At 29.8% G+C, this 13,417-nt stretch overlaps 2 protein-coding genes across 3 annotated transcripts; both read left to right on the top strand.

Annotated features, from left to right (window-relative positions):
• The first annotated feature begins 283 nt into the window (after positions 1-283).
• On the top strand, positions 284-7,826 carry LOC100815882 (protein ALP1-like). Of its 2 annotated transcripts, none has more exons than XM_014767438.3 (5): positions 284-468; positions 2,492-2,534; positions 6,394-6,789; positions 6,860-7,390; positions 7,543-7,826. In XM_014767438.3, the coding sequence occupies exons 3-4, from the start codon at positions 6,418-6,420 to the stop codon at positions 7,382-7,384; spliced, it is 897 nt and encodes a 298-aa protein (XP_014622924.1). In that variant the 5' UTR covers positions 284-468; positions 2,492-2,534; positions 6,394-6,417; the 3' UTR covers positions 7,385-7,390; positions 7,543-7,826. The 2 variants fall into 2 exon arrangements, with proteins under 2 accessions (XP_014622924.1, XP_006575118.1); XM_006575055.4 differs by lacking the exons at positions 6,394-6,789; positions 6,860-7,390; positions 7,543-7,826 and adding exons at positions 4,776-5,316; positions 5,395-5,620; positions 5,703-6,227.
• A 1,948-nt stretch (positions 7,827-9,774) lies between these two features.
• On the top strand, positions 9,775-11,877 carry LOC102664747 (uncharacterized). Its single transcript, XM_006575813.3, has 2 exons — positions 9,775-10,631; positions 11,649-11,877. Exons 1-2 carry the CDS (start codon positions 9,775-9,777, stop codon positions 11,875-11,877), a joined length of 1,086 nt encoding a protein of 361 aa, XP_006575876.1.
• Positions 11,878-13,417: the final 1,540 nt, after the last annotated feature.

The raw sequence follows: 13,417 nt of genomic DNA, 5'->3' as shown, positions 1-13,417 counted from the left end.
GAACTTACTAGCTTAAATTGGTTTTGTGCACCAATTTGACTCGTTATCACTTACATTGTGTTTGGATGGAGCAATTAGAGTGAGTAAAGTATTTTAACCGAGCTATTAAAATGCTTCTTATATTTTAATCTGTTTGGATAAAGTATTTTAGAAGTAATTAAAATGTCATCATTTTTTTAAAGCATTTTAATAGACTAAATTAGAAGAATTTTAAATTCTCACAAAAACCACAGGAATTAAAATTCCCCATCCCTCTCTTCCACTATCAGCCACTCACTCACGCATCAAAGCTCTCTTCCGCTTTTCCCCTCTCAGCCACTCTCTCTTCCCCTCTCAGCCACTCTGTCACGCTCTTCCCCTCTCAGCCACTCTCTCACGTTCTTCCCCTCTCAGCCACACTCTCTTCCCCTCTCAATCACTCTCTCACGTTCTTATCCTCTCTGCCACTCTCTCACACTGTAGACGCAAGTAAGTTTCCTTTGCGATTTCGATCCACATTCTTGTTGTGTCAAGCGTATTCATTTTTTTCGTTAATTTGTGATTTATTTTTTATTTAGTTGTTTGATTTCATTGGTTTTGTACTCTGGGTACTCATTGTTTAATTCCGTTGCTCATTGTTTGATTTCGTTAATTTGTACTGTGGGTATTTTTGCAAATTTGTTAGGAACAGACCTTGCACTCTAGGTGCTTGTGTTTATTCTTCAATGAGAACTTTGGTTTCTTCACTTTGTGTTTATTCTTCAATGACAACTTTCTTTTCATAATATGTTTTTCTGAGATAGGGTTTTGGTTTGTAAATTTTTTGGATTAATTGAAGGGTTTCAATTGTGTGGTTAGAGTTCCAATTACGGTGTATTGTTTGCTATTTTGATTTTGATTGATATGCTCTTGCATTGTAATGTTTGATTCTATTCACCTCCATTCATCTTAAACAAAACTTGAATTCCTTAGACAGTATACTCTAGTATAAGAATAGCTATGTACATGAATCTGAAAAATAATTCTATTCACCTCCATTCAGTGGTGTTAAGACGTTGAGCAACAAAGGAATCTTTAAGTTCATCCACTGTGGAGGAGCGTGCTGGAAGGTTTAGAATTGCAAGGGTTCTATTTGCTGTTAAGCTATCCCTTCTTCCTAATTGAACTGATCATGATGGACCTCCTCCCTGTAAATAGATACATTTGAACAACCTTAAGTGGATATCAAATAACACACACAAAAAATAGTGGATATTTTTAGCTAAACAGAAATTAAATTTTAAGTTATTTATTTGCCTGGAAGAAAACTACAATTTCTGTTTATGGGATACCATATAGTTGAGTATACCTATGATATATATATATATATATATATATATATATATAATTTTTTCAATATAGCGCAAATATTTTGCGTATGGATTGTAATTAACATATGACCAGGATTTCTCTCTCTAACACAGAAGTCAAACTATGCTACTCTTTTCCTTTTTAGTTGATTTTATTATTTTTCCAGAAAAGAAGTTATGGAATAAACGTTTTACACGAAACAGGTTGTACATGCAACTACGTTTACCCCGTATACCTCAATAATTGACTATTAGAAGTCTTAATAGTGGGGTTGTGTATATTTGGGTAGTTTTCATGTTGGAATCTGTAGCAACTAGCAATTATTTTTCAGATTCATGTACATAGTTATTCTTATACTAGAGTATACTGTCTAAGGAACTAGGATCATCCTTAATCTCCTTATAAAGTAATTAAAACGGGTTCTTGCAGAGTATACTTGTTTGTTGTTTTTTTTTCTGCTGGTCTATTTGAATGTCTGGCATGCTTTGGTACTTAGTATAATTTATTCAACCTTGAGTAGAGTCTGTGATATCTGAGATCTCATTACTAAATGTGATATGTGCAACTGGCATATTCACTCAATGTTTGAACTCATTCTAGGAATATGGATGAAGGGAAGATTATGTTCTAAGAATCTGTTTGGTATCCCCTTAAAAGTGAAGTGAGAATTTCAGGAAGAGTTTTTATATACAATTTTTATATATAAAATCATATCTACTTTCATTTTTAAAGACCCTTACCTCTGACCCCAAGAAGTATCAATTAGGAAGGTGAGGTTGCAGGTTCTTGATTAGTTTGAGTGCTAGTTGTTGTTCATTAGAAGAATCAAGAGGTTTAGTTGAAATGGAAAGGGAAGAAAACATCATTAAATATGGTGATTGTCATAACAACAAATTTAAATTTCTATTTATTTTGAGGAGTGATCCATAGCAGATTTTTAATAGTTCAAAGTAGGAAAATGAGTCTGCCTAGCTCGGATATACACACATGCATGTGATGAGACACACACGAGTGAGATTCATGTGCATGTCTAACTTAGCATTAATCATTCAATTATTCCTTTTTTTCACCACATCCATATTTTTCTGATGGCATTATATATGATTGAAATTCTTGTTCTATATATGTCAAATTTTTTTATACAATTTATTTTATACTACAGAGATCTATTCAACCTCTCTGGATGCCTACTGGAACCTGCAACTGTGAGTGTCTCTCTTTTCTTGTGTCTTAAAGATTTATGTTTCTGGTCTTTTTGGAGCAATCTTCTTTACTATTTTGTTACTGATAATCTAATCAGTGTTGAAAATTGTTCATTTACAGCAGATATTTTGTTGTGATTCCTCTGCATTTTGCCAATATTTTTTTTTTTGAGTGACAATGACATTGATGAGTTTTGAATCTAGAAATTATCCAAACTTATTATCACTGGACCAATATCCCACCTCGAGAAACTTAAAATCTAGTACACATTTAACAATAAACAATATGCTCTCATCTTTAGTTGTGCTTTGATCTCATACACAATCTTATCTCTTTCTAGGATAACTGCTTCTATTCCTACTTTTTATCTAATAAAAGGGTATTTCTCTCAAATCCCCATGCATTGGTTTAAGAGGTTTTATTTAGGTGAAAGAGAAATCTAGAATAAAATTTTAAACTTAATGTGTCTTCCAAAGTAACAAGAATCTCTTTGCTTGCAAAAGTGTACTGTGATAGTAGAGTATTGACTGAAAAGTCTGAAATCAGTATAAGAATATTTAATCATTGTCTTAGTCTCACTTTTTTTTTCACCCTCATCTTCATATCTGTTGAAAAAAGTTTTTGGTTCTGATCTTTGTCTAGTAATTTGAAACTTTTGAGAAAGAAACATTTTACTCGGTCTTATTGTCAATTCTCCTAAAAGAAAACGATTTCATTTTTCTTTTGTATTTCCTTCAAAGCATCATTGTTTAGAGTTCACTGGTCTCCAACCAGTAGGATAAATTCCAAGGTCTAAACAAACATTTCTTGACATTCACCTCTTTATTTGTTTCTACCCTTGACCATATATTTCTACTAGTGTTATACTAGTATTCTTTATAACGCTTTACATAATATTATTTCTTTCTCACCCTTTTTTCTTTTAGTTATAAAAAGTTATACAAATTTGTTGTATAAGTACACTTTCTCCTAAAGTTTGCTGCGGCTTTAACTATTCATTGACATGTAATTAAATCATCCGCAAAACTCTGCCACTTTTCATGTTCTTTGGCTATTTTGGTGGGGAATCCATCCAAATACAAACATCTTCTAGAAACCATGTTGTTGCTTTTATGCTCCTCCACCAAGTATAGCTAAGGGGGTGTGTGTGTCCCTCTTTATTATGTTACAAACGATTCAAGGGGAAATATCTTGCCTTCAAAGTCTTGTTCTTGCCTACTAAGGAGTCATGATTCTGAATTAGTCTCTAGTCTCCACCACCTTTGTTTTGCAATAACTACTTTCTTCTTGTGATTCCTGACCTCTGACCTCTGGAAATTATAGATTCTTCTTTACTATATGATATTTTAAATTTAATCCAATGGTATGAATAGGTATGCTATTCATATGTAATGATTTTAGAGGACAGTGCGTAGTGCTCTTAGTGTACATTAAATAATTTCTCCTTTTAGAGGCAGCCCTTAACAAGAACAACTAGATTTTAGTGAAAGAATGAAACATAATGATAATGCGTTTAGTGAAATGTAAATTAGGTTCAACGTTGAAAATGTTTCAACGTTTTTATAAGTTAAACATAATGATAAGTGTACCAACTTTTATAATAGTCACCTTAAAATTGATATCTATTATGATTTTTAATTAGTTGATAACATAAAAAAATTACACTTACGAAACATAAAAATTAAACTTAATTAGCTGATAGCATAGAAGTCTTTACTCTTTACTTAAGTTGATGTACACTAACTAATAATGTGTAAACACATTAAGAAACCATGTCTCAATATCAATACTGGATTATAACAAAAGATATAATAGAAAGTAAGTACAGTGAAAATGCCCCTAGCATAGCAATCCATACGAGTTATTTAAACCATGTAGGCTGTTTTATTAAATCCCATATTTATGTAGCTAGTGCACATAAAATGCCATAAAATCGTACTGGAAGGTGATATTCTACTGTTAAAGATCCGTTATCGCTTTCACTTCTCCAATTATCTTTGAAAAGGCAACAAAAGCTGGAGAATTAATTAAAGAAAAAAAACTTCTTTTTTTCTTGTGTATATATAGTTAAGAGACATTTCTTGTCATCCAATTTATATTCTGCTAAAGTTAACCTCTAGGCTCTTGCTTGTGACAGCCTAATGTAGAAAAATATGGGCATTAAAATTTAGAGCTTATTTACATCTTTTCCGTACATATTTGTTTTAAATCTCAAAATATTATCTTATATCATTATCATGCAGTTTGGATTGAGAAGAAATGGATCCTAGCATAGTTGACACTGCAATGACTTCAAGAAAACGTAAAAGAGAAGAGTATAAGAAGATAATCTTATTAGCTGCTGCTTGTGTTGTTCATATGGTCATTGGTGTAGTGACATGGTATCATAATAATTATTTTGTTAAGGAACCAACCCGTAATTGGGAACTAGAACGTCACAGCTTCCTTAATCGTCTTTATAGAGGAACAAATAAAGATTGCATTGAACAATTGAGGCTTAGTAAAAATGCATTTTTTAACCTTTGTAGAATTTTACAAGAAAAAGGTGGATTAGTAAGAACAAGAAATGTTCCAACAACTGAAGCAGTAGCAATGTTTTTACATATCCTTGCTCACAACCTAAAGTATAGGGTAGTGCAATTTAGTTATTGTAGATCTAAAGAAACCACAAGCAGGCAATTCAATGATGTCTTGAGAGCGGTAATGAAAGTGAGCAAAGACTATTTGAATTTTCAACCCTGTACTTTAGAAGGTGCGGAAGCAAACAAGTGGAGATGGTTTGAGGTAAGTTTATCAATTGTTAGGAGAGATTAGTTAATTATAAAATTTTCTTAGAATCTAAAGAAATTGTCTTGTTTGTAGAGATGTATTGGAGCACTTGATGGGACTCATATTCCAGTTACAGTTTCTCCTGATGAGAGACCTAGATATCATAATAGAAAGGGTGATGTCTCTACAAATGTGTTAGCTGCTTGTGGTCCAGATTTAAGGTTTATTTATGTGTTACCTGGGTGGGAAGGGTCTGCAGGAGATTCTCGAGTATTACGAGATGCATTACGTCGTCAAAACAAACTTGAAATTCCAACTGGTAATATTTCTTAGAAATAATTTTTTTTGTTTTTTATTTTTGGTCTAGTTTAAGTCTATGTTTGTTATTTTAAACATTGTAGGTAAGTATTTTCTTGTGGATGCGGGATATACCAATGGTTCGGGATTTTTAGCACCATATCGAGGGACTAGATATCATCTCAATGAATGGATTGTAAACACCCCTCAAAGTTACAAGGAGTTATTTAATCTTCGTCATGCAAGTGCCCGAAATGCAATAGAAAGGTCATTTGGGATCTTGAAAAAAAGATGGAGTATATTAAGAACGCCTTCATTTTTTGATCTAAAGACACAAATAAGAATTATCAATGCTTGTTTTGTGTTACACAATTTCATAAGAGACGAACAACAAACTGATCAACTTTTAGAAGTTCAAGACTTAGAATTCTTATCTGTTGTTGATGAAGAGTTAGTCCATCAATGAAGGGAAGGAGTTCAAAATAATGTCATAGATGATATCACAACTATTCAGGCCACCGAGGAATGGACAAGATTTCGAGATACATTAGCTATGAATATGTTTGCTAACCATCAAGTTAGGAGAAACTTTGCTTAGGGACAATTTTTTTTAAATGTAATTTGCTATTGCAGACAAACTTTGTGTGCTTTGTTACTATTGTACTTTTCGATTGAAGATAGACTTTTATGTACTTTGCTATTGCATAAAAACTTTGCTTGAAATATTTTCTATAATTGTGCAGTGGACTAGTCAAATGAATAAAGTAGGTTATATCTAATATTTGTTATATGCAGGTTGAATAAGTGACATTAACTTCAATGGAGTCATCTAATGAAAAAATGACGGACAAAAGAAAAGTTTTAGGAAAAAATAATGAGGAAACAAGAAGTTATTTTACATGGAATTTGGAAATGGAACGTGTATTGGCTGATGTACTTAGAGATCAAAGGAATTTGGGCAACAAGGGTGACGGAGGTTGGAAGAGGTCAGCATTGAATGCTGCAGCCGCAGTGTTGTCTACAAGCTTCAATGTTAATGTCACATCAGATAATGTCAAAAACCGTATCAAATTATGGAGATCGTGGTATGGTATTGTAAGTGACATCCTTGGACAGAGTGGATTTGATTGGGATGGCACTAAGCACATGATCACAGTTGAGAATGAAAATGTTTGGAATGAATATTGCACTGTAAGTATTCTTTAATATGTTTCTATTTGTTATTCAAAGTAGATTGGATTTGACTTCTTTTTTTTTTCAGTCGCATAAATCGGCTAAACCGTTTCAATTCAAGGTGCTTCAAAATTGGGATGATATAGTGGATTTGTGTGCTAAAGATAGAGCCACCGGTCATGGAGCTGAAACTGCTATGGATGTTGATGAAGCGATGAGTAGAGAAACAAATGAAGTGGAATTCATGGGGTTAGGTGCTACTGCCATAGATTTAGAAGAACCAAGCTCTAATACAAAAGGAAAAAGACAAGGTTCCACTTCTTCTAGCACACATCCTCACAAGAGAAAGATGGGAGAAAAAGAAGGAATAGCAGCTTCTTTGGATAAAATGGCCAACTCTTTTAACCGAATGGTAGACAAAATGGATGGTAAAGTTGATGATGAAGATATTCAAGAAGTATTACGTGAGGCAGCTTTGATACCAGATCTTAATAGACAACAATGGGCTAAAGCTATTAAATGGTTCGCTGATGATCCAAAGCAGTTAGCTATTGTGAAAGCCCTTCCAATTCACCAAAAGACAGATTATGTTTTAACACATCTTGGAGAATGAAACTTGGTGAGTAACCTTTTGTCTACATTTCCCATTTCAACTTTTAAATTATAAATTTGTGTTTTTTTTATGCCTAACTGAGCTCATATTTTCACTATAGTTATTTGTCTTTCCTCTTGTGACTTATATTATCTTGTTTCTTCTCCCCTAAATGACAGCATTGCGACCTTTTACACTTGATGATGAATGAAGATTAAGGAATGAAGAACATTGTTTTTTTTTTTAATTTGGACCTTGTAATTCTTGTTTAAGATCTTTGTTTGAAACTTGATTAATTAGGACCTTGTAATGCTTGTGTTGATTCGTGTTTATGCGTTGGTGAGTTATTAACAATTTGAATTTTCTTCCTGTACGAACAATGAAATTAATATCATTTGAATTTTGTACGAGATAATTGTCCTTAAATTACATAATTATTTAATTTTAATATGTTTTTTTTAAATTATTGCAAGACTAGGTAATTAATTTTTTTAACAAGAATAAAGAATTACATATCATTCATCTTTTAATTTTACAATATTGTTTAATCCAATTTTTTTTTTGTGTTACTACAAGAATATTGTATAAGATTTAAAATTGTTTAGCATTAAAATTATTTTGATTATTTAATTATTAAATATTTAAAAAATTTATTATTATATATTTTATAACATTAAATTTATTTTAAATATTTAACTATTTAAAAAATGACTCATGTTTATTTTCATTCAATATTAAAATTTTAATTTTTAAATAAATATTTAAAAATGAAAATTTGAATTTCATTGAAATTGAATTACTTTGTCCAAACAAGGAAATTAAAATACAAGAAATTGAATTGCATCATCCAAACAAAATATTTACAAAATAAAAGGAATTTAAATGAAGGCAATCAAAATGCTATGAATTTGAATTTCCTAGAAATCTTTAAATTCCCCATCCAAACACAAAGTTATAGAATTTGAAATACTTCATTTTTCGAGGTTAACAAACTAGTCACCAAACTAGATCCAAGTTGACACGATTGAAGTGTCCAATTTTATCTATGCTTAAACACAATGATTATTCATATAATTATTACTATATATAAGTTTTTTTCCTATTATTATTGTTTAGTGTGAAATTACTATTATCATGAAATAAAAATTTGGAAATTTTGAAAAAGAAATAAATCATTAAATGAAAATGATACTATATAATAATATGGAAAATAAATTTTGAATATTTTTATTTATTTAAATTAAAATACTTAATAAAATATAACTCATATAGTAAATCTATATATAATTCACTTTCAAAGAACCAAAAGTATTTTTTTCCGCTTACTTATTTTTTTATATTTTCAACTTATTCTTGACATTTCCTCTTCAAATTTTGATATAATATAACTAATATTTTAACTAGCATATTGACTATTTTACTAATTCAAGTTGAATCATGTAAGAAAGTGTTCTTTCTCTAAACTTTTAACGTCTATATTTGAACTCATTCTCTTATTTAATATTTGTACAATTTATAATAATAATAATAATAATAATAATAATAATAATAGTAGTAGTAAATAAATAAATAAATAAATTTATATTATTGTAACTATTATTCTTCTTATTGTTGTTGTAAAATAAATATTTTCATTAAATACACAATGTAAGATTTTATGAGGAAATGATTTATTAAAAGAAAATGATAATATATAATAATATGGAAATTATTTTTTAATGTTCTATTTATTTAATAAAACTATTTATTAAAATAATGCATTTGGTAAATCTAATTTATCTTAATCAGTTAATAAAATATTTTTTGTTTGAACATAAAATATAAATGATACAAAAATACAAAAGACCATTAATGTGTTCTATAAAAGTAATTTTGTCAAAGTAACAAAAGTTGAATATGGGATGGTTAGCACTAACTTGGTTGCATTTATATATTTATTCTTTCTAAATAATCAATTAATATATGTATTTGGGAAATAAATTAAATTAAGATGATTGCAATTACATTTTATTGGAATAATTTTATGGGCTGATATCGTTTCATCACCTGTCTTGACATATTCAACATTTTGTTGTAAATCTATAAAATTACATATATAAAGCATTATTTGAATAGTTTACACAATTGTTAACACGATAAAAAAATAAATAATCAAAAAAGAAAAAATATTTATTCATTGCTTATAATACACCCTGAATATGGTGAACTATCATACATAGAAAATTTACATTCATATCAATTGCTCCATATATGGAAAGACAATGCGAAGCGGTGAAAGTCGGTTCATTTTCCCATCAAATTCCTTCCAAAGAAAAATTGGCACCTCTTCATATTTTTAAATTAAACATCACACAGCTTATAAATAATAGTTAATTTTCATATATTTTCTTAATCATCGTCATCATCTAAGAATGAATTCCTGCTTTCCATCCCCAGATCTAGGTACCAATGTGATTGTGACTAGAGAACAATACTTTAATTTCCACAACATTGATCGTCAACTCTTTGCTCGTTTTGTGGTGGTATTAGGACGTGACACTAGTCAATCCGCACATGTCATGGCCTTCATCATGTGGCTTGAAAAGCAGTGCAAGGATAAGAAAATGATGAAGAACATGCTCCAATGGCCTGACACCATGCTTGATAGCCTTGCAGATGAGGCCATGTTGGTTTTGAATTGTATTGAGAGTCATCAATTCCCTTATGATGATGTTGTTAACGATGAGAGCTTGCCTTTGATCAAAAGTATCATGCAAAAAAATGTTGTCTCCTTGAAATACTTTTATGTTAATCATGTGATTATCATTGGAGCAGTCACCAGGTTACTCAACAATATTTGTGTAAAAGCCTTCACCGACATAGTGCAAAAAGTGCAATATATGAAAGAGCAGAACTTACAAATTGCAAATATTTACGAAGTTGGTCCTTGTGTGAAACAAGTGGTATGTTATACTCCAATGCCTAGTGCTAATATTATATCCCATCAGGTTGCAATACTAACACCACTATGGGGAGAAGGGAGTTTGGTCTCTTGGGAGACCAATAACAATATCAATCCTCCTGCAGAGGCTTATGATGTTGCAAACCAAATAGAGCTTAATCAAAATTTCAATGAGGTCTTGGCCATGTTGAATCAGACTAGTATTACTACTGGTACTAATGATGAAAAAAAGGAGGTGCAGGTGCCGATAGATGATAGGATTATCTTTATGACATTCTCTAAAGGGTACCCAATTTCGGAGCCTGAAGTCCGAGATTTCATCACAAGGTACATACTTTTATTTACTTGAAAACAATATATCTATCTGCTTAGATTCAATGATTTATTAGAGTTAATTAAATTTGGTTGGCCTTGTTTTCAACTTTGAATTGATAAATGTGTCATATTATGTTTTTTACTATTTTTTTTTTTTTTTTTTTACTTTGCTCTATGTTATTGGTTTGGTTAATTAGCATAAAATGGTACCTATGTGTCATCTTATTAAACCAAAATAGTTATTAGTATTCGTTGATTTTCATATGAAAAATCTTGAAAATGTTAATGCAACCCACTCATATTTTTGGTCGAAATAGAGACTATTATCAACTTTTTATTTAGCTTTTGTTTAGTGAAATACAAACACATGTTTTTCTTATTGATTCTTGTGGTAATTATTTTGTAATAAATACACTTGTGTTTTTATATATACAGTAGCTCCCTTGAGTTTTATTTGTTTAATGAGAAAAGTTTATGTCTGATCAATCAAAACCCCAATAATGTCATGATAGTATAAACACATAGTTTTGACTGTAAGCTTTTGTAAAATTCTTCTATTTTATTTTACTTTATAGCATACAATTGAAGATTGTTATGTATGTTTACCATTAAAATAATATTAGCAATAACACATGGCATTAAATTGCCAACCAATATTTGGATTTGACAAAATGAGATTTATACTAACTAACACAATGAAGAAGGCTTTGTACTAAAGGAAATAATCGAAAGGGTCAAATAATAAGGTTGGAACCAAAGTGCAAACTGAATTTAATCCTTCATTAATCTACCACTGCAAAATCATTTTTTTGTGTTACATTATGTTTTGGTTGACTAAATATATTTTTCCCTCCAGCAAAAAATTATATGGAGATAATTTTGTAAGCAATATCATATTTCATTACATTTTGATTATGAATTTCTCTTCAAATTTTGTTCATCGTGTATCATGAGTATTTCTTTTCTCGTTGTTTTTTTTTTCATTTCTATTTATCTATCTACTTCAATTCATTTTTTTTTATCAAATAGAAGGTATGGAGATATCATTGAAGCATTTTGTATGCAAGATGTGGTTCCTCCAGAGCAACCATTGTATGCTCGTTTAGTAATCCGTGCTGAGGCCATACATATAATTGATCATTTCCTTGAGAGCTCAAACAAAGTGAAACTCTCAATCAATGGGAAGCATGCTTGGGCTAGAAAATATTTTCGCAAAGGTAACAAATCACTGAAGGAAAAATCCCCAATGACTTCTTGAGCACCTTCACCAACTTCGGTAAGGCCGTCTTATTGATGATCAATTTCCTTTTCCAGAGATGGGTTATGTTGCTTCAATTATGACAATGTTAAGGTTATGTTGTTAGCCTTGATCAAGCTTTGAGTTTCAAAGGTTAGACAAATAACATCTATGTTATAAATATTTGTTATTATCTTTTGTGAACTTTTTAGGTCATTAAACTTAATGTTTAGAAGTCCTTGGATTCAAATAGTTATTAAGTTTTGTTACTTTTAATTTTTTTGATTACTTGTGATTTGAACCTTTTTTTAAAATATATGCATACTTATATGTGTTATTTTAGTCTTAGTGGATACAGAAAATATTATGGTTTTGATTTATGCATATGTATATTTGTGTCTTGTAACATTTCCGTGAGTGTTATAATGCGATATGCTTAATACAAGTGAAGTATGCATGCTTAGCATGCCATAGTGTACGAAACAACGACTTACGTACCTTCACATACACAGACATATCCTACGTGACATAAAACATTCAATAACAAAGATCAGTTGGTATTCATACACCTCACACATGAAATTAAATTATGCAATCGCTTACTTGATTTTGAGGCAAAAAGCATAAGCAAAAACAATGATATATAAATGAAACTTGAATATATCGAAGCTATATATTGAGATTTTGTGTCAAGTAGCTTTAGAAGATTGCAAGTCTTATTTATGTTATGATTAACAAGTGTTGATATTAAAAATTAAAAATAAGTTTAAATATATTTTTAGTTTTTAATATTTTTTTTCTCTAGTCTCTCTTTAATTTTAATATATTTTTATTTTTTAAAAGAAATTTAATAACTATGCACAATTAATCTAAAAAAATCATATAGTCAATCAATAAAAAATTATTAATGAAGAGACTATAATTTACACTATAATTTATTTTCTCTTTTAAAAAATACAGAATGGTGTACTTTTAGTAGGGACTAAAAGTTTGTGGTTTTACAATTTCTAAGGAAAAAGAATGACTAAAATTTAAATGAAGAGTAGTTTAAAAAATTATCTATATCTATCTACAATCTATCTATAATTTATAATCTGTCTTTAATATCATATAAAGTTGTAGTCTGAGAGAAAAAAAAATGATAGCCACTATTTCCTGCCCAAAGTAAGGGCAATACTGACTATTTCGTATACACAATTAAATATGGTAACTTTGCAGCCATGTTGTTTATGCATTAATAATTAATTCTACAAAAAATAATTATTTAATTCTTTTTTCTACAATAATTATTTAATTCAGGATTTAGATATTGATTTTTTAAAATATAGAACATTAAATATTGCACAATATTTTAAAGTTTTAATATTTAAAATTGTAGTTAAGTTCAAAAAATATTTACTCAATAACGTGAAATTGCACGTACTCAAATTAGGTGTAATTCTATTTTTAAAAATAACGTACTAAAATATTTTTTTTATAATATTGCACGTTGACAAATAATCCTTTATAACAAAATATAACATTGGTCTCCTTATTTTGCCTAATCCCTAATTTTGGTTCT

The sequence above is a fragment of the Glycine max genome, chromosome 2, assembly GCF_000004515.6.
Source record: "Glycine max cultivar Williams 82 chromosome 2, Glycine_max_v4.0, whole genome shotgun sequence".
NCBI lineage: Eukaryota > Viridiplantae > Streptophyta > Magnoliopsida > Fabales > Fabaceae > Glycine > Glycine max.
This window is presented reverse-complemented; position numbering and strand designations above follow the sequence as displayed.

Excerpts from the sequence above, each read along its gene's own strand:
- LOC100815882 (XM_006575055.4), top strand. The coding sequence starts at position 4,792 with ATGGATCCTAGCATAGTTGACACTGCAATGACTTCAAGAAAACGTAAA. Across the intron at positions 5,317-5,394 it reads ACAAGTGGAGATGGTTTGAG|AGATGTATTGGAGCACTTGA; the intron begins GTAAGTTTATCA and ends TCTTGTTTGTAG. Across the intron at positions 5,621-5,702 it reads CAAACTTGAAATTCCAACTG|GTAAGTATTTTCTTGTGGAT; the intron begins GTAATATTTCTT and ends TAAACATTGTAG.
- LOC102664747 (XM_006575813.3), top strand. The coding sequence starts at position 9,775 with ATGAATTCCTGCTTTCCATCCCCAGATCTAGGTACCAATGTGATTGTG. Across the intron at positions 10,632-11,648 it reads GTCCGAGATTTCATCACAAG|AAGGTATGGAGATATCATTG; the intron begins GTACATACTTTT and ends TTTATCAAATAG.